Source organism: Pseudorca crassidens, chromosome X, assembly GCF_039906515.1.
Source record: "Pseudorca crassidens isolate mPseCra1 chromosome X, mPseCra1.hap1, whole genome shotgun sequence".
In the NCBI taxonomy this organism is placed as follows: domain Eukaryota; kingdom Metazoa; phylum Chordata; class Mammalia; order Artiodactyla; family Delphinidae; genus Pseudorca; species Pseudorca crassidens.
The window spans coordinates 13,682,482-13,705,888 of NC_090317.1; the positions used below are offsets into that span (position 1 = coordinate 13,682,482).

At 46.4% G+C, this 23,407-nt stretch overlaps 1 protein-coding gene across 4 annotated transcripts in view; it reads left to right on the plus strand.

The window, feature by feature from the left end:
• Positions 1-23,407, plus strand: part of FGF13 (fibroblast growth factor 13) — a 520,908-nt gene that overhangs the window by 19,807 nt on the left and 477,694 nt on the right. For 2 of the 4 annotated variants that reach the window (XM_067722447.1, XM_067722451.1), the window contains exons 1-2: positions 1,834-1,974; positions 3,138-3,350. In XM_067722447.1, the coding sequence (XP_067578548.1) occupies positions 3,302-3,350 (49 nt within the window). In that variant the 5' untranslated portion in view covers positions 1,834-1,974; positions 3,138-3,301. Of the gene's footprint in view, positions 1-1,833; positions 1,975-2,350; positions 2,398-3,137; positions 3,351-23,407 lie in introns of those variants that run through there. The other 2 variants (XM_067722449.1, XM_067722448.1) reach the window with 2 other exon arrangements.

Here is a 23,407-nt window from a genome sequence, read left to right on the forward strand (position 1 = left end):
GAGTGGTTTATGGTGAAGAAACACGCTTTATCTTTTTGCGTTCATGGACAGGCAGACTCCACTAATACTCCCAAGCAGACATCTCTTCAACTCACCTCAATCATATTAACTAACCTAGGTTTAGTCGTATGTTAACTATTATTGTCCTTCAAGGAACAGGGTTGATATCTGGCTTCCAGCTGGAAGTTAACTGTGCCGGAGGTGCCAGAGGTGATAGGGCTTGCGGGATGAGGGAGTCTTCTCTGTGCAGAAAACTTCCCTGGAAATCTTAGTGTGTCAGGAAAGCTGAGATACTCAGGATGGACACCATGCTTAATAACCCCCAAGACAGAGACTGACCCTTTTCCCAAAAGAGGGTCTTGTTGCTTACTGGAGTTATGTAGACAAAGCAAATGTTATGTGTACAGAAGAGAGGAGTGTGTGTGTGTGTGTGTGTGTGTGTGTGTTTGAATGTGCTGAGTTAAGGGAGTTTAAAAAGACTGAGGGGTTCAAGATTGGCAGATAGGTTCAGTGAAAATGTGCTTCCCCCCTCTTTTTAACAGGCTGATAGGAGTGTTGAGAGACCGTCTGGTCTAATAGAAGAGCACGGAAAAGACAGACCCACCTGGTTTCCTATCCTGGCTCTCCTAGTTTTTTATCCAGGCTCCACCACTACGAGCTGTGTGACCTCTGGGCAAGTTACTTAACCTCTCTGAGCCTCAGTTTCCTCATTTGTAAAATGGAAATAACACTTCCTAGGACTGCTGTGAAGATGAAATAAGATAATGATGTAAAGCATTCAGCACACTGTTTGGCACAGGGTAGGCGCTAAATCCATAGTAACTGATTATTATTGGGTGTAAACTGAGGACTCTTTCCCCTTTTCCCCTTCATCTTTCCTCTAAACCCACCCAAGTTTCCACCCCTTTTGAATTCCGGTCATTTGAAGAGAAATTCTTTCTTTCCCAGAGTACTGATACTAATGATCTAAACTTGGGTTGGATAATCACATTGTGTCATCAACCTCCAGATTATTAGATATTATTTACAAGAAAAATAGGCCTGGAGTTCCTCCCAGACCAAGGACAGAGGCTGCAAATTGAATTTAGAGGGTTGCCAACCTTTAGACCCGGGCTGGAGGCAGGGGCAGCCCACTCTCCTGGTCTTGAAAGCCACAGCAGGCTCTTGTAATTGAGTCACCGCCTGGGATTCAGTAGGACTAATCCATCTATATAATTTCTTCGCCTGGTTTAATGCCATTAACGAAACCGAATTAAGGAGCGGGTGGAGTTGGGTGGGACAAGGGGAAACGGATTTTCTTCATGGGAGTCGCTGCTGCGTCTCCACCGCCAGGCTGGAGCCTATGTTCTGATTAATGGACCGCCCTGAGGACCAAGTCCTGACAGCAGCGACCCCAGTCCCTCAACAGAGCGCCGGGCTTCCGGGTATCCGCGCGCCGAGAAAGGGCCATCGCAGAAAGGGTTTCCCAGGATGTTTCAGGGCCACCCTGTCCCCCCTTCCCTTTCCCAGGCTCTCTCTTCTTCCCCATCCAACCCTCTCTTGTACAATTTCTGAGCAGTTTTCCTTTTAGTTCAAATCTTCAGGGACGTTCCCTGTTTTGTCACTAGCGTGCCCCAGGCGACGTGTCGATCCCTTAATCCCTCTCCAGCACTCGCCCCCAGTCCCACCTTACTCCGTTTGTCTGGGGTTGGCCATCCCGGGTGGTGGGCACTCTGCGCCTAGTTTGCCAGCCAGAGCGACCAGCCCTAGGAGGAGGGGCCTGCGTGCGGGGGGTGGGGGTGGGGTGGGAGGTGGCAGCCGCCGCGGTCAGTTTCACTCTCTGCCCTACTGACACCCAGATCCCAGCGCGCCCTTCTCGCGGAGAGTCCGGCTGTCTCAACTTGGGCAGCTGGCCGGAGGCGAGGAGTCGCCGACTCCCGGACTGAGATTCCACCGCTCGGTGCAGGCACTTGCCAACAGCGGAGTCCCCAAAGTGTAGGTGGCGACCAGCGCGGGCCCAGGCAGCGCTGCGGGGAAGGCGGGCGCCGGGATCAGAGGGGGTAACGGGAGCGGGGCGGGGGGACGGGGGGCGCCGGGCTTCGATCTCGGCGGCCGACAGTGCGAGTCCGCTCCGGCGGCGTTCGCGGGCCCTGCCTGACCCCGGAGGGGCCGGGGGACGCCAGGCTGACACGCTTGCCCGCACTCCTCTGGGCTCGCCTGGGTTTTGCCACCCGGCGGCTGACGTCGGCGCGCCCCTGCTGAGCTCTCCTTTTACTACAGCCCGCCGGCGGCTTTGTGCCGGCCCCGCCCCCCGCCGGCCCCCGCCCCCCGCGTGCCCACACCTTGTCGTTTATATAGAATGCGCCGCCGTGCCGAATCGCGGCTCTCCGGGACCCGAGAGTTCTTTGGAAGGAGAGCGTAAGCGAGGGAGCGGGCGAGCTCCTAGGGGGTGTGGGTGTAGGGAGACGGAGAGAGCAGGTAAGGGCCGTCGCGTCCCGCTCCTCCGCCCGCCAGCAGCTCGGGACCCCCCTTTGGCAAAATGATAGGAACCTGAAAATTGGTTCAATAGAAAGAAAGAGGCGACCCTCCCCTCTCGATTCTCCGCGGGCGAGGAGCTGCGCGGCTCTGCGGTGTAACAGGCTCACACGTTGCTCATCACATGTTCAAACATTTCCCTTTCGGGGAGGCTCGTCATTTTTAAGTGAATATTTTCGTCTTTGTTTTCATTTTTTTTAACCTTCCTCGCCGTTTTATTTTGATGGAGTTGGCGGCCCGCAGCGGATGGGGAGAGGCGGGGGAAGCGGCCCGCCGGCGCGCGGGCAGCCCACCCAGGCAACTCCCCTCGCGGCCCGCGCCGGCCCGGCGAGCGGCCGGCGCGGAGCCCCGGGAGGCCGGCGGCCGAGCCAGGGAGTCCCAGCCGCACCTCTCGGCGGCCCCGGGGGTGGCGAGCGCGGCTCTCCGCGGGCGGGCGGGGGTGGGCAGGAGCGGCGGGCGCGGGGCGCGGAGGGAGCGCCGCGCCGCTTTGTCTCTGCACTTCTGGAGCCAGGCGAGCGGCTCCTCCCGCGGCCGGCCGCTCGGGCTCGCGGCGGCGGCGGCGGCGGCGACGGCGGCAGCGGCTCCTCCTTCACCCCTCTCCTTTCCTCCCCACTCTCCCGTAGGCAGCGGCGGCGGCGGCAGCGCTGGGGGAAAGCGGCTTCTGCCCGGAGCCACACCGAGGGGAGCTCGCGGTCGTGACTTGCCACCCTAAGCACTCTCCCAAGTCCGGCCCGCTCGGCGAGGACTTCCGTCTCCTGGCCGAACCTTGTCAAGCAAGCTGGGATCTATGAGTGGAAAGGTGACCAAACCCAAAGAGGAGAAAGATGCTTCTAAGGGTAAGCCCGCCCGCCGAGTCCGCCAGCTTCCCTTCCCTTGGTTTCCCTCGCCCACTCGCGTGCGCGCCGCTCTCCGGCGGCTCCCGGCCTCCCTCCCGGAGCCTAAGCTGCCCGTGACCTCTGCGACCCCGGCGAGAAAGGCGGGGGCCGGGCCGCTGGGGGCCCTGGGTTTGCACCACTTTCCCTCCTTCCTCGTGGAATTGTCGCCCCGCGAGTGCCTCCAGCCTCTTCGCTCCCCCTCTGGACGCACCGGGGTGGCGCTGCGGGCAGACGAAGCTGCTGCAGCCGCGAGCGCCGGGAACAGCGCTGCCTCTCACCGGCCGGCCCCCTCTCCGTGCGAGTGCCTGTGTGTGCGTGTGCGCGAGTGTGCATATGTGTGCTGCGCGGGTGCAACATGGTGACATACTCAGGAATCTGCCCCACTCTTAGAACCCAAGCTCGAATCCACCTTCAACCCCCCCCTCTCCCCGCCCCCAATGCAAACAAAGAGCCTGGCCGACACGCACAACCCCTCCCCCCACGCTCCTTTCCCTCTCACGCCCTCCGCTCCCCAACTCTCTACGTCCCCTCCCCAGAAGGCAGGAGCTTGCAACCTTCCACACGCCGCGTGCAAAAGTGAGCGATCCCGGTGCCCCGGCGCCGCCCGCGCTGCGCGTCGGCAGCGCAGCCTCGTCGAGCCCCGGGAGAACAAAGGCTCTTGTCCCCTTGGTACCATTGCCCAGCAGAAGCGGGTCCCCGCGGGAGGGGAGAGTCCCCTCCCTCCACTCTGGGGGGTTTAGCCACCTGGCCCGCGGCGCCCGGCCGCCGGTCCCCCGAAGAGCGCTTCTTGGCCTCGGGCCTCCCACCGGCGGGCTGGGGAGGCGCAGCGGAGCAGGGCTCAGGCCCGGGAGAACTCGGGAGAAGGAAGGGGCGTCCCCCCGACCCCCACCAGTCCTAGCCGTGGCCTTGCTGAGGACCCGGCTTAGCTCCGGAATGTAAGCTGGAGACAGCATCCTTGGAGACCCGGGTGCAGAGAGGCACAGAAGAGGGGGTGTGGTAGAGCCGTGGGGAAACGGCAGGTGCCTTAGGTGCAAGTGTCCGGAATGGCCACAGAGCGGACGCCGGAGTGGGCTGGACCGGCCCGGAGGGCCCCAGGCATGCTGAGCTGCAGCGACCCACGCCGGGTCCACGCTGCTGCAGAAGTGGGGCTGCAGTGGGGGGAGCCCCAGCCTTCGTTCACGGGGCCCCGATTCCTCCTTGAGCCCTGGGGCTCCCTTCCCTCCCACTCCTTTCCCTCTTCCTTTTTCTCATCTCCTCCTTCTCGCCTCTCCCCATCTCTCAAGAGCTTTCTTTCCCGGGAGATTCTAGGGCAGCGTCAGCCCTCCCCCGCGGAAAGTTGTCAAAGTCTTCAGCTCAGGGCCTTTATCCTTGTTTCTAAATGGAGCCGGTTCTCTTCCAACTAGGCGAAGCGCCGACGAGAGGCTCCAGAAGTTTGTGGGGCGTTTAGATCTGCTGTACTAAGGGTCAGTGTTGCCATCGGCTCAAGGCTAGAGGTCACTCCCTTCGGACCCACTGATACCCGCAGGCTGTTTGAGGCGCACAGATTAATTGAAAGGGTCACCCGGAAAGCAGAACTCCTGCGACACATTTCCAGAGCTTTCCTAATCCTTGTGCGTTGTAAACAGGCATTCGTATGATAAGAGAAAGTGACTTCCGGGTCGTTAGAAGGTTTTGTTTTCCGTTGAGGGCCCAGACAGGTGAACACAATTGAAGATGGTGGCACCAAATTGACCTAGGCAAGTGATTCCCCTTCTGCATCTGGGAGTATTTCAAGTTTGTTTCTGGAACTTTGGTCCCTGATTTCCATCAGGTGGTTACCTAAGGCTTATTTCAGGCTACCTTTGGGAGGACCCTGAAATCAAATTCATTCACAGAAAATGAGATGCTGTTCTAGGAATATAATTTGTAATTGTCCAGAACGGAGTAACAAGTCTGGAAACATTAGGACAAGTTTCTGTCACTTGAGAATGAAAATTTTTACTAGGCGTATGTCATAACATTTTCTTACGTTGACTCACGACATTTGAAACCGAATACCTCTCTGTATGAATTGTGTAATTAGCATTTGGAATTATGGTTGTAATTAGAATAAATTAAAGTAATATTACAAGACAACTTTTAAGAAGGGAGTTTACGTTCCTGAGGAGATGGGAATCTTATGGCTGCTAAGAGCCCGAATCCCATTTCTGTCTTTCTGTTGGTTGTTGAATATAGAGTATTTTCAAAATAGTGAATGCCTAGTAGCCCTTGGTATTTTACCCTTTCAGGTAAATATGTTAAAAGTCTTGTGTGACTAAATTTTAAAGACTACTTTTTATGTTAGAGATGAAAGATACCAAGTCTATTTATATTTTTAGCTAATAAAGTTTATTGACCATATTCATGGAGAGGTTGGGTTATTTACAGATTTCCTATGTATAGAAGTCATTTTTGGATATTTTTAAGCTAAGTGACTCAGGAGCACACTCTGCAACAGATACAGGATTGAACGTTTATTGGGTACTTTGAATATACACACTTAATTTTGAATGATGGTGTGACAAATGATTGAATCAAGTCAAAATTTAGCAACAGTTTGAATGAATTTCATAATGTTTTCAGAGCCTACTGCTCGTTTAAATTCGGCCTCCCACCCCATCACCTGGGGTTGATGCTCACAGCCCATCATAACTGCATAGAAGATTATCACAGAGTACAGTGTTTCTAGACTTTCTAAAGCATAGGTAGCAGGTAATTAGTTATTTTGTGCTGCTTAATGAAATATGGCTTTCAGAGCATATAAATTGCTCTTTGTCTTTTTAAATGATGTTCTTCAACTCATTGAGGTTAAGACCAATGATGGACGATGATGTTTTCTCTAACCTTTTTCAGTAACATAGCCAGACAAGATGGACTGTCCTCTTTGGGAGGCGGGAGGGGAATCTTGATTGTGTTTGAAAGTATTAAAATGGCCTCTTGAGCAGCAAATCATCTTTTGTTATTTAGGCTTTGCATAAACTTTTTTTTTTAGATTAAGTTCTTTAACATCTACTCTTTTTTAAAAAAATTTATTTATTTGTTTTTGGCTGCATTGGGTCTTTGTTGCTACCTGTGGGCTTTCTCTAGTTGGTGGCGACGGGGGCTACTCTTCATTGCGGTGCGCGGGCTTCTTAACTGCGGTGGCTTCTCTTGTTGCGGAGCACGGGCTCTAGGTGCGTGGGCTTCAGTAGCTGTGGCACACGGGCTCAGCAGTTGTGGCTCGCGGGCTCTAGAGCGCAGGCTCAGTAGTTGTGGCGCACGGGCTTAGTTGCTCCACGGCATGTGGGATCTTCCCGGACCAGGGCTCGAACCCATGTCCCCTGCATTGGCAGGCGGATTCTTAACCACTGCGCCTCCAGGGAAGTCCCATGCATAAACTTTTAAATTGGCAGATGAATATATAGTTTAGGGCACTCAGCTCCTGAACAGGAGGACCTATTTCCATTTCAGGGAAGAATAACATTTGGTTGTTCAAGCAGATATTCACTTAGCTTTGATTCTCTTCTCTACCTTGTCACATAAGATCTTTTCAGCAGTTCTCTGTTGTAAAAGCACTCAGTTAAGGCTTTGTCTGGTTTACTGCAACCGTGTTCCTGTGGCATTCGGAGACTGTGTAGCCTGTTACAGATAAAATTAAATCGTTTGTAGATTGAGTGAAAGTCCTAGCCAATTCTTGATTTCAAAACTGTTCATTTGGTTTGGGAATTCTCTGGCGGTCCGGCGGTTAGGACTCTGCGCTTCCACTGCAGGGTGCACGGGTTTGATCCCTGGTCCTGGTACTAAGATCCCACATGCCGCGTGACATGGCCAAAAAAACCCCACAACTGTTATTTGGTTTGTAGTTGCTGTTTGGGTTTGGGTTTGGGTGTGTTTTTTCAGCAACCCCTTCCCTTGTGCTTAGCCTGAGAGCCATCACATCTGGGCAGGTTTAAAGGCCATGTGGGCTGTGGGTTCTCTCTGAGACGGCCAGCACTAACGTCAGGCTGGGTTTCTGCTGGCTGCTGGGCAGTGGAGGACAGTTCCACGCATAGTCCGAGACGCCAGCCGCTTGCACAGCTGTTGCTGTAACAGATTACGTTGCACACGTGCATTTATGGGTGCAGCTCATTTTCAGTTCCCTTCCTGGCCTCTTGCAGTTCCCTTCCTGGCCTTTTCCAGTAGCCTTTCTAATCATACCTAAGAAGGACAGGGCATTGTGGTCAGGCAGCCAGCGTATCAAGTCTTGAACCTGGAAGGCCATTCCAAAAGCTCATCTTGGTCTTGGTAGATTATTGCAGTCGCCTCCGTCAAGTGTCTTTCTCAGACTGGGGCCAGGTGAAGCAGGTGTTTAGAGGTATTTCACCCACAGGAAGTCATGATGTTGGCGACCTCTTATTAAAAACTAGCAGTCAGGGACTTCCCTGGTGGTGCAGTGGTTAAGAATCTGCCTGCCAGTGAAGGGGACACGGGTTCGATCCCTGGTCCGGGAAGATCCCACATGCCGCGGAACAACTAAGCCCGTGCGCCACAACTACTGAGCCTGCGCTCTGGAGCCCGCGAGCCACAACTACCGAGACCCCGTGTGCTGCAACTACTGAAGCCCGCGCGCCTAGAGCCCGTGCTCCGCAACCAGAGAAGCCACCGCAGTGAGAAGCCTGCGCACCGCAACGAAGAGTAGCCCCCGCTCGCCGCAACTAGAGAAAGCCCGCGCGCAGCAACGAAGACCCAATGCAGCCAAAATAAATAAATAAATTGGGGGAAAAAACGAGAGAGAGAAAAAAACTTAGCAATCATAATCTCCCTATTACTCATATAGGGGCTTGTTTTTTCACCTGGTGCGTGTCACCATGGACCAGTACGGTATTATGGAGTGTCATAAGCCCCAGATTTGCTTCCGTGGCCGAGATGGTGATCACAGCCTCAGTGAGGGGGTGTGGCCAGGGAGATCTCTAATGAGAAGCGTTGGTCTTTTCTTGGGGATAGGTGCAAAAGATGAGTGCACAGTGTCCCAAAATCCTTGTCATCATTATTTCCAGTGGTGTGCAGCTTCTTTACTGACAGGCCGGAGCAGGAGTGGGATGCGGGTTAGGGGCACTGTATCTTCTTAGCTCTGCTTCCTCTAAGTCTCTTGCCAGTACAGTTCAAATTGTTAAAAGGCGTTAGGATGCATCCTCGGGCTGGAGGTGTGAGGGAGGTTGGAGTCCGAAAGGATGTTGCAGGATGAGCGAGGAGCAGAAAGTGAGCTGTGGGGTTGAGGTCCATGCCTCGTGCGCAGGGACATGTATGGTGGCTCTGAGCACAGAGCTGGAACTGGGAGAGAACTGGAGCCAGGGTCTGGGTGGTAAGCTGGAGGGCTGATTTGTGAGGCAGTCACTAGGGAGAGGAAACTTAACATTCCAGGTCTCTTTGCAGCTGTGCTGTTTTATGTTCAAATCAACTCCTCATTCTGGGAATTACAATCAACACAGAACAACCGGAATGTGTTGCAGTTCTTCAAATATATCCAATAAAAGGCCTTTCTAGTGTCTGCTTCATTATGGCTTGTATTTTTGGAGTTGAGAAATTTGAAAGGAATACAAGATAATTGCCAAGGTTAAACAATTCAAAGAGGGAAAAAAAACCTCCCATGAATTAAAGTGTGGCAGGTGGAGGGGATCCTCCATGGCTATTACCGTGCTAAGCTTAACGTGGTCTTTGGAATGCGAAGACCGGGCACATAAATGTAGCTTTAGCAATTAGCAGAGAAGACAAATGTCTGCAGAAATCATTGTGTGCAGCCACCCATTTACGTTTCCCTATCCAGAGGATCCAGAAGACATGTTAGCAGCAGGATTTCTCGTCCTGTGTAGCGTGGTTCATCCTCATCAGTCCTCACCAACTCTAGACGCAGCTTATCTATTTGTGATATACCAGTTCTACGAACTCACTTGAATGAGATTTCTGACATTTTAAGACGTGACATTTTATCACTTTGGTGAAAGCCATATCTTGATGAAACATTTCTTAGGGGTGTGAATTTCTGGGTAAATGGCACTAATTTCCTAAAGAAAGTGAAGTAGTAATCATTATGCCCCCCACTCCAGCCTGCAGGTCTAATTTCTCCTTGAATTGGATGGCCACTTGTTTTTCTCTAAAGCCTTGTTTTCCAGGGTATTAATCCTGAAAATGGGAGTTTTATATTAGAAAAGAGATAAGTTCTTGATTCTTGGGGCACAACGGAAATGTGAAGGACTGTTTTATTAGGGATCTGGGTTTGTAATAAACATTAAGCCTAAATTACAATTACTGTACGTTGAGATTACTGTTAAGCAGTTCTCATGCCCTACTCATGCCTCTGCCCTTGTAAATTACATTTAGCATTGATTTTCAAATGGAAATGGTATTAGTGTCACTGGCTAAGACCCTCCCCACAGGCAGTGGGCAGAGGGTAGTAGGTGTCCTTGCTGAGTCTTTTAAACTGGCAGCACCCTTGGCTTATGTCGGTGTAAGGTTTAGGTTGACGTTCCAGGGGGTGCATTGGGGCTGGGCTGAGCTGAGGCGTTTGCTTGGCCTGCCTGCTCTCAGCCTTGTGCAGAGACTTCAGATTTGGTTTGGACAATCACTGTTGCCCAAAGGAATTCTCAGGTATACATGTCTGTCCTTTATGGAGCCTGTCAGTAGGGCCTGGGAAGAAAGAAAAAAATCTTCTGGTGAAAGGCAGGCCTGGTCAGAGGCCAAATTATATATAAAAGTTATTAAAAAAAATGGTACGAACCCAATTTCCTTTTGTGTAATTGAAGATTATATACAACATGAACAAATCCTAGGTGTACATCTCCACGAATTTTGACAAATGTTTACACCCACATGATAGAATATTTTCATCACCCCAGAAAGTTTTCTTGTGTCCCTTTCTAATCTTTCCCCCTTCTAAGGCAACTACTATTTTGATTTCTGTCATCATATTTTAGTTCTCCCTTTATTGAACTGAATGGAAATGGAATCTCGCAGGATGCACTCTTGGTCCCTGAGACCTAGCCACCTCTCTGGTCAGCATGCTTCCTTTCCCAGTTGACAGCCCTTCTTCTTGTCTTGGCATCTGGTTTCTTGGAAGACCCCCACGCTAGGGCACTCAACAGGGTCTTGTACTTGGCAGCCCATAAGGAGCATTTGTTGAATGATCTAGGCAAGGTAGGGAATTCCTTTAAGCCAGGGTACGTCTTTTTCATCCTTAATAATGATCATAGTTATTATTATCATTATTATAGTAGCTTCTAAATTACGGAGCACTCACTATTTACTAGGCATGCATGATTTTTATATATATCTCATTTAATCCTCATGACAGCCAAATGAAATAGTGAATAGTATTTATGGACTTCAGAGATGAGAAAATTGAAGTTCAGGGAGATTATGTAGTTTGTACGAGGTCACACAGCTAGTGGGTCCCAAATTACTGGCACAGCACCTGGCATTGAACTAAGGATTGCCAGAGGCAGCGCTTTAACTCCGGGGAATTAATGTCAGTGATTGAGTTTCTGACATCTAGATAGGATGGGGAAGTAATTTTGGTTGGAGTCTTAAAAATAATGTAACCCGAGCGGGACCCTACGGGTCCTGCTGGGGACAGACCCCTCCCCCATATCCTCTGCTGTAGTTCCTCTCTGAAGTACCCAGACAATAGTATCTCATGCATATTTCCTGAGTTTTTCAGATGCTAAAACCCACCAGCAATGGAAGAAGTTAACTACTTGATGATCAGGAGCCCCCAGCCCTTCTGGCGCCTAAGGACTGATTAAAGTTAATTGCCCTGTTACTTCACCATCAAGAGAATTGTGTACGAGCTGATCACACACCCTGTGATCAGCCCCCTCACCTGGCCTTTAAAAATGCTTTGCTGAAGCCCTTTGTGGAGTTTGGGGTTCTGCGCTCCAAACTCTGACGTAGGCACACGAACTTGCATTTGGTAACAGCAGTAGTGTTTTTGAGCACTGACCATATGCCAGGGATTGACGTGAAATATCTCAAGCTATCCAAGATAGAGATACATACTACTATTATTCCCATTTGACAGATGAGAAAACAGTCCCGGGTTGAGACCAGTAGCTGTGGCACACGGGCTTAGTCGCTCCACGGCATGTGGGATCTTCCCGGACCAGGGCTCGAACCCGTGTCCCCTGCATTGGCAGGCGGACTCTCAACCACTGCACCACCAGGGAAGCCCAGTTGATTCTTTTCTAATCCAGGTTTGCACAAGGACCAAATTACTTGCCGTTTGCCAACGTGGACATGACTAGGAAGAGTTTGCCTATACAGGCATGATTGCTCCATGGCTGTGATCTTTGTGCAGCCAAAGAGATGTCCGAACAGATTTCTTGAGTGACTTATCTATCTCGGGCACTGTGCTGCGCCCCCCCAGAGATGAGAGAAACCCAGTCCTACCTTAAGCCTTAGGGGTGCCCTTTCCTTCCTCTTTGGCCTTGGACATTCTCACTTGTACTTTCCAAAGTGCATCTCTCCTCATTTGGCCATGATTCTGACTTTCAAGATGTAACATCTGTCAGTTTGAAAATAATGGTATTTCTTCCCCAGAACTGAGTCTGGGAGCTTGTTTCACCTGTGTTCTATCGATTACACTTCCTCTTAATTCACAACTGGGTAAAACTCCAAATTGTTTATTTATTTATTTTTTCCATTACATGGCATATGCTTTCAGTCTGCCTCTCAGCAGAATCATCTGTCTCGTTTCCCTTCTCTTTCTCTCAACCCCACCCTCTCCTCCTTCCCTCCCTCCCTCCTTTTCTCTCCTGTTCTGCCCCCTTTCTTTTCTTGTCTACAGATGTCAGTGGTTTTCATTAAGTGAATGGGGTTCCTTAGGGTATGCTGGGCTCATTGGAGGATTCTCATGTCTGGATTTTCTCCCTTGATAGCTATAACTTCAGTAAAAGAAATCCCCCCCCTTAACATGTAGCTCCATGGAAGAAGCATTCCACTACTTATTATATAACTCATTTTAAATGGAAAAATAAAGTGCGAGCTTTATTTCTTATACTGTTTATGCTGCCTTCAGTTCGATAATATTTCCAAAAATATATCTTGTGAACAGAGACATACGCCTTGAACGAGCATTATTAATTATAGTTCTCAAAGTTAAGACTCATGCAGTGTTTCTCTGGTGCTGCAGAACCTAGGTTTAACAGCCGTAATGAACAGTGACGGGTCTATCGCGTGGTTATAGGTAAGTTTAATAACAAATGTGAAACCCAGTTCGCAAAAAAAATCCCTCCAAATTATGTAGGTAGCATGTCTCCTGCTCTTGCACTGGGGGTCAGTAAACAGATCGAGTTCTTCAAATATTTATCTTGCTCTTAAAAGTAGAAGTAAACAAGCTAAAGAAGGCAGGCTGAGCGCAGTTCTGGAATATATGCCTACAGCTATTTTAAGAATCTTCTTTCAACCACGACTTTGAAAGTATTGTGAATTGACCTGCTTCTCTTGCCTTTGATTCTCCGTGTGTGTGCTCGCCTCTTCCCTTGGGGGGCTTATTGAAAAGACTTCCAAGAGCTCTTGGATTTGCGTGGTTTTCGGAGCCCTGGGAACAATGTGAGCGGTTCTCCTGGAAACGGGGCCGGCGCTCCTCGTGGCTCTCAGCTCTCGGGAGCGTTTGTTTTCCGACTAACTGGGACCCGACAAGCTCGGACCCGGGCGGGAACGCCGAACGGCCCGGTTAACCGGCGTCCCTCAGTCGCCGCGGATCCGGCCGGCGGGTTGTTTACAAACCTGTGTGCCCATGAGCCTCGTGATGCGGCGGCTGCCGAAAAAAGAAACACAGAAAAGTTGTGTCACGGAAGGTGAAACTTGGCGAAGAAGTGCTCGGCGCCGGGCATGACAAAGCTGCTCGCGGCGGCGGCGGCGTGCAGCCGAGGGCTTTGCCCACCGGCCCCGGGTGCCGGCGGCCCGGCTCGCTCGCGTGGGGACGCCGCCGAGGGGGCGGGGCGCCGGGGGCAGCCCACGGCCTGGAGGTCTAGACCGCGGGCGCTTTGCAGCCAGTGGGAGGCAGCGTTAAGATGGTGGCGGCGGGCGGGGCCGGAGGAAGAGTGTCCTGACCCCCACCCCCCTCTAGCGATCAGGGCGTCCTTGCCCTGCCTTCGCCTGACCCTCTCGCTGGGCCCCTCAAAGGCGGATACCCTTCAAAGCCTGGAAGTCAGGTCTTGGCCAAACAGAAGTGCTTTGCTTTCTCTGTCTTCTGGTCAATGTTAATTCGGTTTCAGCTGTGTAAAAAACCTAGGATGCATCTTGACCAGAACGCCCCTGACCGTTTTGTGTTGGTCTGCTTTTAATAATTGCTTATGTTTCGTGGTGTCGATTTTTTTCAGATTACAAAATAATGCATGCAATTTGGAAAATCATAAAAGCATGAAGAAGAAAATATCCCCCAAGGGTCGTACTCCCAGGTTCTTTTTGAGATTATCCTTCCAGTCTTTTTTCTCTGAATTTTATAATACACACGTACACATCTTTAAGTACATGTGTGGGATTACACAGTAGATACTATCACCTGCTTTTTTTCCCTCAACACCCTGTTAGAATGTTTTTCTATGTCATTAAATAATCTTCCACACTATCATTTTTAGTGCGTGCACTGGGTGTGGATTTGGGGGTGACAAAGGAGAGACGGTCATTTGGAGCCTGTGGTTGTGAAAAGTTTTTCTCTGCTGCCTTGATCTTTCTCACTGGGCACCACAAACATTATTCGTATTTTATAAACGTATATATACGAATCTGTGCATATATAAAGATACATATATGCATGTATAAATGTATACATATAAAATTAAATGCATGTAGACAAATATGCATATGTCTAAATAAATACACACACAAATATGCTTAGAATAAACCCTGAAAGAATATATATCAAAAGGAGTCTCTGGGTGGTTGGCTTATAGAAGATGTATAGAGGATGTATACGTATATGTATGTTTATTCGTATCTTCTATTTTCTCTACAGTGGATGTATATAATGATCATAATGATATAATGAAAATTAACATAAACAATATATTGCTTATGGATTGTCTTCAAACTGACTCTTCTGCTCCAGCTCTTACCATTTCTTGATCTGGAATGCTCTACTACCTATTATTTCTACGTTTTGTGATCCTTCATGTCCAAGCTTAACCCACATCCTCCAGGAAGCCTCTCTCCCACCCTCCCTACAGGATCTGTTTACCCCTTGCACTGGGCTTCTCGGTTACCCATCTGGCAAGGTCCGTGGACTACTTTGGATAAATCTGATGATGCAGTTTTCATCTGCTCATGTTTTATCTCCCCAACTAGATTTTAAACCTCCTCAAGGGCCCTTTTCACAAAAGAGGTACAGTACTCAGTAAATGTGTTACTTAACCATCACGCTCAGCATCCTTCCTAGGTTTCTTTAAATGCTCTTGTACCTTTTGAAACTCCAGGCCATATCAGAAGCCCTTAGAATGACAGCAGCAATCCATCTGGATTTAATATTGCTAATTTGATTTGGGGTATAATTTTCACTGTACAGTGGACCATCTTCCAGGTGAAAGTGGCTGCATGGTTAAAAGCATGGATTTTAGAAACTTGGGTTCACATATAAGTTCCTCTGCTTAGTCGCTGTATGATCTTGGGCAAATAATCTTCCTAAGCCTCTTCGCAATGGAGATAGTTATATTTCTCTTACATGCCTATTTTAAAGATAGAATGAAATAATGTGTGAAAAACAAACATAGAATTTGGTCAATGGTCATATTGATAATATTGTTAAAATAGTAGTGATTTTCGTATTGATTATTCAAGTTAGAGGGTTCTTGTTAAAGGGCTTGTTGGCCATAGAAATAAATCTACAGATTGACACATCTGACAGTCATACTCCAATTTAATGGATTTTAGTTATACAGTCACTGGGGATGGGTTCCAGGACCCCCCACCCCCAGATACCAAAATAAAATCCGTGGATGATCAAGTCCCTTATATAAAATGGTGTAGTATCTGCATATAACCTATGCACATCCTCCTGTAGACTTTAGATCATCTCTAGATTACTTCTAATACCAAATGTAAATAGTTGTAAATACAATGTAAATGCTATGTAAATAGTTGATGGCCTGGGGCAAATTCAAGTTTGGTTTTTGAAACTTTCTGGAATTAAAAAAAAACGTTTTTTAGATCCATAGTTGGTTGAATCCACAGACGTGGAATTTGTGGATACAGAGTGCCAACTCTACTAATTCATGTATTAAGTAATTCATCCATTACTTTATCAATAAATATTTGTTGAACCTCCTATGTGACAGCAGTGAGCAGAACACATAATCATCCCGGCTTTCACGGAGCCGATAGTTTAGAGGTTTACTTAGAGGAACCGGACTTTCAGTGCACAAAGCACTCTGTCCCATGTTGGTGATATGTCAAGCAGTGAGTGACCTGGTGCCCATAATAGCCATCCGGGCCCCCGGGCCCTGGCCAGCCCAAACTACCAGGGACGGAACCTGGGTGAAGTTGGACATGGGTTATTCATCTTTGGTCCAGGGACCACTAGAGCTGAGGTTCCTAAACCTGCTTGGGCATCAGCACCGCCTTCCACCACATACATCTCCACCATGAGAATTCGACTCAGTAGATCTGAGTATGGGGCTTATGAACCCATATGGTTTATACATCTCCTTAAGTGATTCGAACGCACAGCCAATTATGGGGCTTACTGCTCCTGAGCAGTGTTTCTCTAGCTTGCAGGAAGTTAACAGTCACCTGTAGGGTTTGTTAAAAAACAAAAACAGAAACTACCCCTCCCCTTGACCTGCTGACAAAGAACTTTAGGAAGAGAGTTTGGTACTGTGAATTGTAAATCAGCATCTGGGTGATTCTTATCATTGAGCAAGTTGGGGAAACACTGTCCCAGAGACATCAAAGGACCCCTGGCTATTATGTGTAAATGTGCATTTTTCCGGTGGTGGCATCCATAGCTTTCAGCAGATTCTCAAGAGGGTTCAGCATCTCCAGAAATAGCCCTGAGCTCTGTGCCCAGCATTGTCGCCCATGAACTGTGTGCACTGGGTCCTCAGTTTTCTCAGCCCTACTCATCCTCCCCAGGCAGATGTTCTGTTTGGAAGCCTCCTTTCTCCATTCTTGCTCCTTTCTCTCTTGTCAGGCTGGCCTCCGTTCTTTCTGTTGCTTCCAGGAAGAGAATTTCAAAGCCTTGGGCCCTTCCAGAGAGGGCGGGGCTGGGAGGGAGCTCTGGGGATGCCATCCAGAGCTGGCCATCCCAGCATAGCTGTGAGAATGGTGGAGGTCAGTGAGCAGTTATTTTGACCCTTCTGGGGGCTGGACCTCAATGGATCTTCATGTGGGGGGATAAGGGTCTGGAAAGTGCGACTTCTAAGATAATCCTTTGCCAGTCCAGAGCGGGTGGGCAAGGGCATTCCCCCTTCTTGGTACCACTTTCCTGCCTGTACGTGGCAGGAGGTGGGGCGGGGTGGGATTGCAAGGGTTGGGCCAGGCTCAGACACTTCCCTACTTGGTCTCCCCCAGGCAGCCAGCAGTGTCGCTGTCACTGGTTCATGAGCAGTCAGGTGCATTGACCTATTACTGCTAGTTACTTTGAGTTATAAATGGTTTTTATTTCCCCTGTGGAATTGGGGATTCAGGCTGTATAGAACGACCCGATTTGTATCACAAGAGCCTTTGGGACTTTGACAGATTTCACCACTTAAAAAACACAGCTTTTTGTCTCTACCCCACTGGACATAAAAGCAATCTTTGAATTTATGGAACAAAGAGCATGTCTTTAAACGGCAGTGCACACAGAAAGGGAGGAAAGGGAAGTAAGACAGTTCGTCCTCTTTTCTGAGGCCATTGTCTCCAGGCAAGTGAATACGCTGAAAAATCTTGTATTGATTTTTTAGTGCACAGGCATCTCCCTAGGATCTGAAAACCTGGTAGAAGATAATAAACTTGTTCTCCTGCCTTTGAGCCAGGAGTTGAGTTGCTTGGTTTACTGAGGGTGAGATTTTGACCAGGGTGCCTCTCGCTTGACCATATTGATAGAGAAGAGGCTCGCTTTCTGAAAGCCTGATATATACAGATTGGATTTAAATGGTGGATGGGGAGGTCATTGCGATATTGAAGGACTTACTGTTTTATGAAAAGGTTTTCTTTTCATAGCATCATCTCTGGTGTATCTGAATGTTTCTTTACGGATCAAGGATTACTTCATTAAAAATAAAGAAATAAAGGCCAAGGCTAGAGGTCTCTTGTTGAAGCATTTGGGCTTTCTGCAGTTCTCATTATAAGCTATTGCTCGCAGTGGCTGTTTTCACTTCCCAGGTTCTTTTTAAAAATCTTCATTTTTACTTTTCATTGTGGGAAAATATACGGTGATTTTTTTTTAAAGTGTACAGTTCTGTGGCGTTATGTGCACTCACGTTGTTCTGCGACCATCACCGCCATACTTCCAAGATTCGTTTTTTTAGAATTGTATATATTTTTTTATAAGGCAGATTCTCATTAGTTATCCATTTTATACATATTAGTGTATACATGTCAATCCCAATCTCCCAATTCATCACACAACCCCCCTGCCCCCGCCACTTTCCTGCCTTGGGCCCCATACGTTCATTCTCTGCATCTGTGTCTCAATTTCTGCCCTGCAAACTGGTTCATCTGTACCATTTTTCTAGGTTCCGCATATATGCGTTAATATACCATATTTGTTTTTCTCTTTCAGACTTACTTCACTTTGTATAACAGTCTCTAGATCCATCCACGTCTCTACAAATGACCCAATTTCGTTCCTTTTTATGGCTGAGTAATATTCCATTGTATATATGTACCACTTCTTCTTTATCCATTGGTCTGCCGATGGGCATTTAGGTTGCTTCCATGATCCGGCTATTGTAAACAGTGCTGCAATGAGCATTGGGATGCATGTGTCCTTTTGAATTATGGTTTTCTCTGGGTATATGCCCAGTAGTGGCATTGCTGGGTCATATGTTAATTCTCTTTTTATTTTTTTAAGGAACCTCCATACTGTTCTCCATAGTGCCTGTATCAATGTACATTGCCACCAACAGTGCAAGAGGGTTCCCTTTTCTCCATACCCTCTCCAGCATTTGTTGTTTGTAGATTTTCTGACGATGCCCATTCTAACTGGTGTGAGGTGATATCTCCCTGTAGTTCTGATTTGCATTTCTCTAATAATTCGTGATGTTGAGCAGCTTTCCATGTGCTTCTTGGCCATCTGTATGTCTTTTTTGGAGAAATGTCTATTTAGGTCTTCTGCCCATTTTTGGATTGGGTTGTTTGTTTTTTTAATATTGAGCTGCATGAGCTATTTATATATTTTGGAGATTAATCCTTTGTCCGTTGATTCATTTACAAATATTTTCTCCCATTCTGAGGGCTGTCCTTTCGTCTTGTTTATGGTTTGCGTTGCTGTGCAAAAGCTTTGAAGTTTCATTAGGTCCCATTTGTTTATTTTTGTTTTTATCTCCATGACTCTAGGAGATGGATCAAAAAAGATCTTGCTGTGATTTATGTCAAAGAGTGTTCTGCCTATGTTGTCCTCTAAGAGTTTTATAGTGTCCGGTCTTACATTTAGCTCTCTAATCCATTTTGAGTTTATTTTTGTGTATGGTGTCAGGGAGTGTTCTAATTTCATTCTTTTACATGTAGCTGTCCAGTTTTCTCAGCACCACTTATTGAAGAGACGGGCTTTTCTCCATAGTATATCCTTGCCTCCTTTGTCATAGATTAGGTGTGTGGGTTTATCTCTGGGCTTTCTATCCTGTTCCAGTGGTCTATATTTCTGTTTTTGTGCCAGTACCATTGTCTTGATGACTGTAGCTTTGTAGTATAGTCTGAAGTCCAGGAGCCTGATTCCTCGAGCTCCGTTTTTTTCCCTCAAGACTGCTTTGGCTCTTCGGGGTCTTTTGTGTCTCCATACAAATTTTAAGAGCTTCTGTTCTAGTTCCGTAAAAAATGCCATTGGTAATTTGATAGGGATTGCACTGAATCTGTAGATTGCTTTGGGTAGTATAGTCATTTTCACAGTGTTGATTCTTCCAATCCAAGAACATGGTATATCTCTCCATCTGTTGGTATCATCTTTAATTTCTTTCATCAGTGTCTTATAGTTTTCTGCATACAGGTCTTTTGTCTCCCTAGGTAGATTTATTCCTAGGCATTTTATTCTTTTTGTTGCAATGGTAAATGGGAGTGTTTCCTTAATTTCTCTTTCAGATTTTTCATCATTAGTGTATAGGAATGCAAGAGATTTCTGTGCGTTAATTTTGTATCCTGCAACTTTACCAAATTCATTGATTAGCTCTAGTAGTTTTCTGGTGGCATCTTTAGGGTTCTCTATGTATAGTATCATGGCATCTGCAAACAGTGACAGTTTTACTTCTTTTCCAATTTGTATTCCTTCTATTTCTTTTTCTTCTCTGATTGCCGTGGCTAGGACTTCCAAAACTGTGTTGAATAATAGTGGCAAGAGTGGGCATCCTTTTTTTGTTCCTGATCTTAAAGGAAATGCTTTCAGTTTTTCACCACTGAGAATGATGTTTGCTGTGGGTTTGTCATATATGGCCTTTATTATGTTGAGGTAGGTTTCCTCTATGCCCACTTTCTGGAGAGTTTTTATCATAAATGGGTGTTGAATTTTGTCAAAAGCTTTTTCTGCATCTATTGAGATGAACATATGTTTTTTCTCCTGAAGTTTGTTAATATGGTGTATCACATTGATTGATTTGTGTATATTGAAGAATCCTTGCATCCCTGCGATAAATCCCACTTGATCATGGTGTATGATCCTTTTAATGTGCTGTTGGATTCTGTTTGCTAGTATTTTGTTGAGGAGTTTTGCATCTATATTCATCAGTGGTATTGGTCTGTAATTTCCTTTTTTTGTAGTATCTTTGTCTGGTTTTGGTATCAGTGTGATGGTGGCCTCATAGAATGCGTTTGGGGGTGTTCCTTCCTCTGCAGTTTTTTGGAAGAGTTTGAGAAGGATGGGTGTTAGCTCTTCTCTAAGTGTTTGATAGAAGTCACCTGTGAAGCCATCTGGTCCTTGACTTTTGTTTGTTGGAAGATTTTTAATCACAGTTTCAATTTCATTACTTGTGATTGGTCTGTTAATATTTTCTCTTTCTTCCTGGTTCAGTCTTGAAAGGTTATACCTTTCTAAGAATTTGTCCATTTCTTCCAGGTTGTCCATTTTATTGGCACAGAGTTGCTTGTAGTAGTCTCCTAGGATGCTTTGTATTTCTGTCGTGTCTGTTGTAACGTCTCCTTTGGCATTTCTAATTTTATTGATTTGAGTCCTCTCCTTCTTTTTCTTGATGAGTCTGGCTAATAGTTTATCAATTTTGTTCGTCTTGTCAAAGAACCAGCTTTTAGTTTTATTGATCTTTGCTATTGTTTTCTTTGTTTCTATTTCATTTATTTCTGCTCTGATCTTCATGATTTCTTTCCTTCTACTAACTTTGGGTTTTGTTTGTTCTTCTTCCTCTAGTTCCTTTAGGTGTAAGGTTAGATTGTTTATTTGAGATTTTTCTTGTTTCTTGAGGTAGGCTTGTATTGCTATAAACTTCCCTCTTAGAACTGCTTTTGCTGCATCCCATAGGTTCTGGGTTGTCATGTTTTCATTGTCATTTGTCTCTTGGTATTTTTTGATTTCCTCTTTGATTTCTTCAGTGATCTCTTGGTTATTTAGTAATGTATTGTTTAGCCTCCATGTGTTTGTGTTTTTTACATTTTTTTCCCCTGTAATTGATTTCTAATCTCATAGTGTTGTGGTCAGAAAAGGTGTTTGATATGATTTCAGTTTTCTTAAATTTACTGAGGCTTGATTTGTGACCCAAGATCTTATCTATTCTGGAGAATGTTCCATGTGCACTTGAGAAGAAAGTGTAATCTGCTGTTTTTGGGTGGAATGTCATAAATATCAATTAAATCTATCTGATCTGTTGTGTCATTTAAAGCTTGTGTTTCCTTATTCATTTTCTCTTTGGATGATCTGTCCACTGTTGTAAGTGAGGTGTTAAACTCCCCCACTATTATTGTGTTACTGTCGATTTCCTCTTTTATAGCTGTTAGCAGTTGCCTTATGTATTGAGGTGCTCCTATGTTGGGTGCATATATATTTACAATTGTTATATCTTCTTCTTAGATTGATCCCTTGATCATTATGTAGTGTCCTTCCTTGTCTCTTGTAACATTCTTTATTTTAAAGTCTATTTTATCTGATATGAGTATTGCTACTCCAGCTTTCTTTTGATTTCCATTTGCATGGAATATCTTTTTCCATCCCCTCACTTTCAGTCTGTATGTGTCCCTAGGTCTGAAGTGGGTCTCTTGTAGACAGCATATATATGGGTTTTGTTTTTGTATCCATTGAGCCAGCCGGTGTCTTTTGGTTAGAGCATTTAATCTATTCACGTTTAAGGTAATTATCGATATGTATGTTCCTATGCCCATTTTCTTAATTGTTTTGGGTTTGTTTTTGTAGGTCCTTTTCTTCTTTTGTGTTTCCCACTTAGAGAAGTTTCTTTAGCATTTGTTGTAGAGCTGGTTTGGTGGTGTTGAATTCTCTCAGCTTTTGCTTGTCTGTAAAGCTTTTGATTTCTCCATCGAATCTGAATGAGATCCTTGCCGGGTAGAGTAGTCTTGGTTGTAGGTTCTTCCCTTTCATCACTTTAAATATATCATGCCACTCCCTTCTGGCTTGCAGAGTTTTTGCTGAGAAATCAACTGTTAACGTTATGGGAGTTCCCTTGTATGTTATTTGTTGTTTTTCCCTTGTTGCTTTCAATAATTTTTCTTTGTGTGTAATTTTTGTCAGTTTGATTACTACGTGTCTCATCGTGTTTCTCCTTGGGTTTATCCTGCCTCGGACTCTCTGCACTTCCTGGAGTTGGGTGGCTATTTCCTTTCCCATGTTAGGGAAGTTTTCGACTATAATCTTTTCAAATATTTTCTCTGGTCCTCTGTCTGTCTCTTCTCCTGGGACGCCCTTCGGCTGTCTTCATTTCTTTTCATTGTTTTTTCTTTATTCTGTTCTGTGGCAGTGAATTCCACCATTCTGTCTTCCAGGTCACTTATCCATTCTTCTGCCTCAGTTATTCTGCTATTGATACCTTCTAGTTTGTTTTTCATTTCAGTTATTGTATTGTTCATTTCTGTTTGTTTGTTCTTTAATTCTTCTAGGAGTTTGTTCTTTAATTATTCTAGGTCTTCGTTAAACATTTCTTGCTACTTCTCGATCTTTGCCTCCATTCTTTTTCCGAGGTCCTGGATCATCTTCACTATCATTATTCTGAATTCTTTTTCTGGAAGGTTTCCTATCTCCACTTCATTTAGTTGTGTTTCTGGGGTTTTATCTTGTTCCTTCATCTGGTACATAGCCCTCTGCCTTTTCATCTTTTCTGTCTTTCTGTGAATGTTGTTTTTGGTCCACAGGCTGCAGGATTGTAGTTCTTCTTGCTTCTGCTGTCTGCCCTCTCATACTTCCAAGGTTCTTAGTGAGAGATTATAATGGCTGGAAGGGACCATAATAACCATTTTGCCCAACCTTCCCATTAGAGAGAAGAGGGAAATCAGGCCCACAGCGATGTAGTGATCTGCCCAAGGCCAGAAAGCAACTTATTAACAGGAGCCTAGCCCAGTGCATTTCTGTGTGACCACATTGATAGTAAAGGTGTCGTCTTTGACTCTACTGGTAGCAGAATCAAGGATTGGCCGAAATATTTAGGATGTTTCCCTGATTTTTTTTTAAATCAAGTAAGCCATCAGTCTTTATGATTTAGAGCCAGAAGCCCTTCACACATCATCTAGTTCCAATTCCAAATTTAAAATATTGGTTCCATTTGCTATTTCTAAATCCGAATTCAACTACAAAAAGATGCTAACGTTCTGATTTCCAAAATTCAGTCCAATTCTCCCCCAGTCTTCCTTCCAGTGACTCCTTGACATTCCATGTTGAAACCAGGTTCTTTGTGGGTGGCTGTTATTAA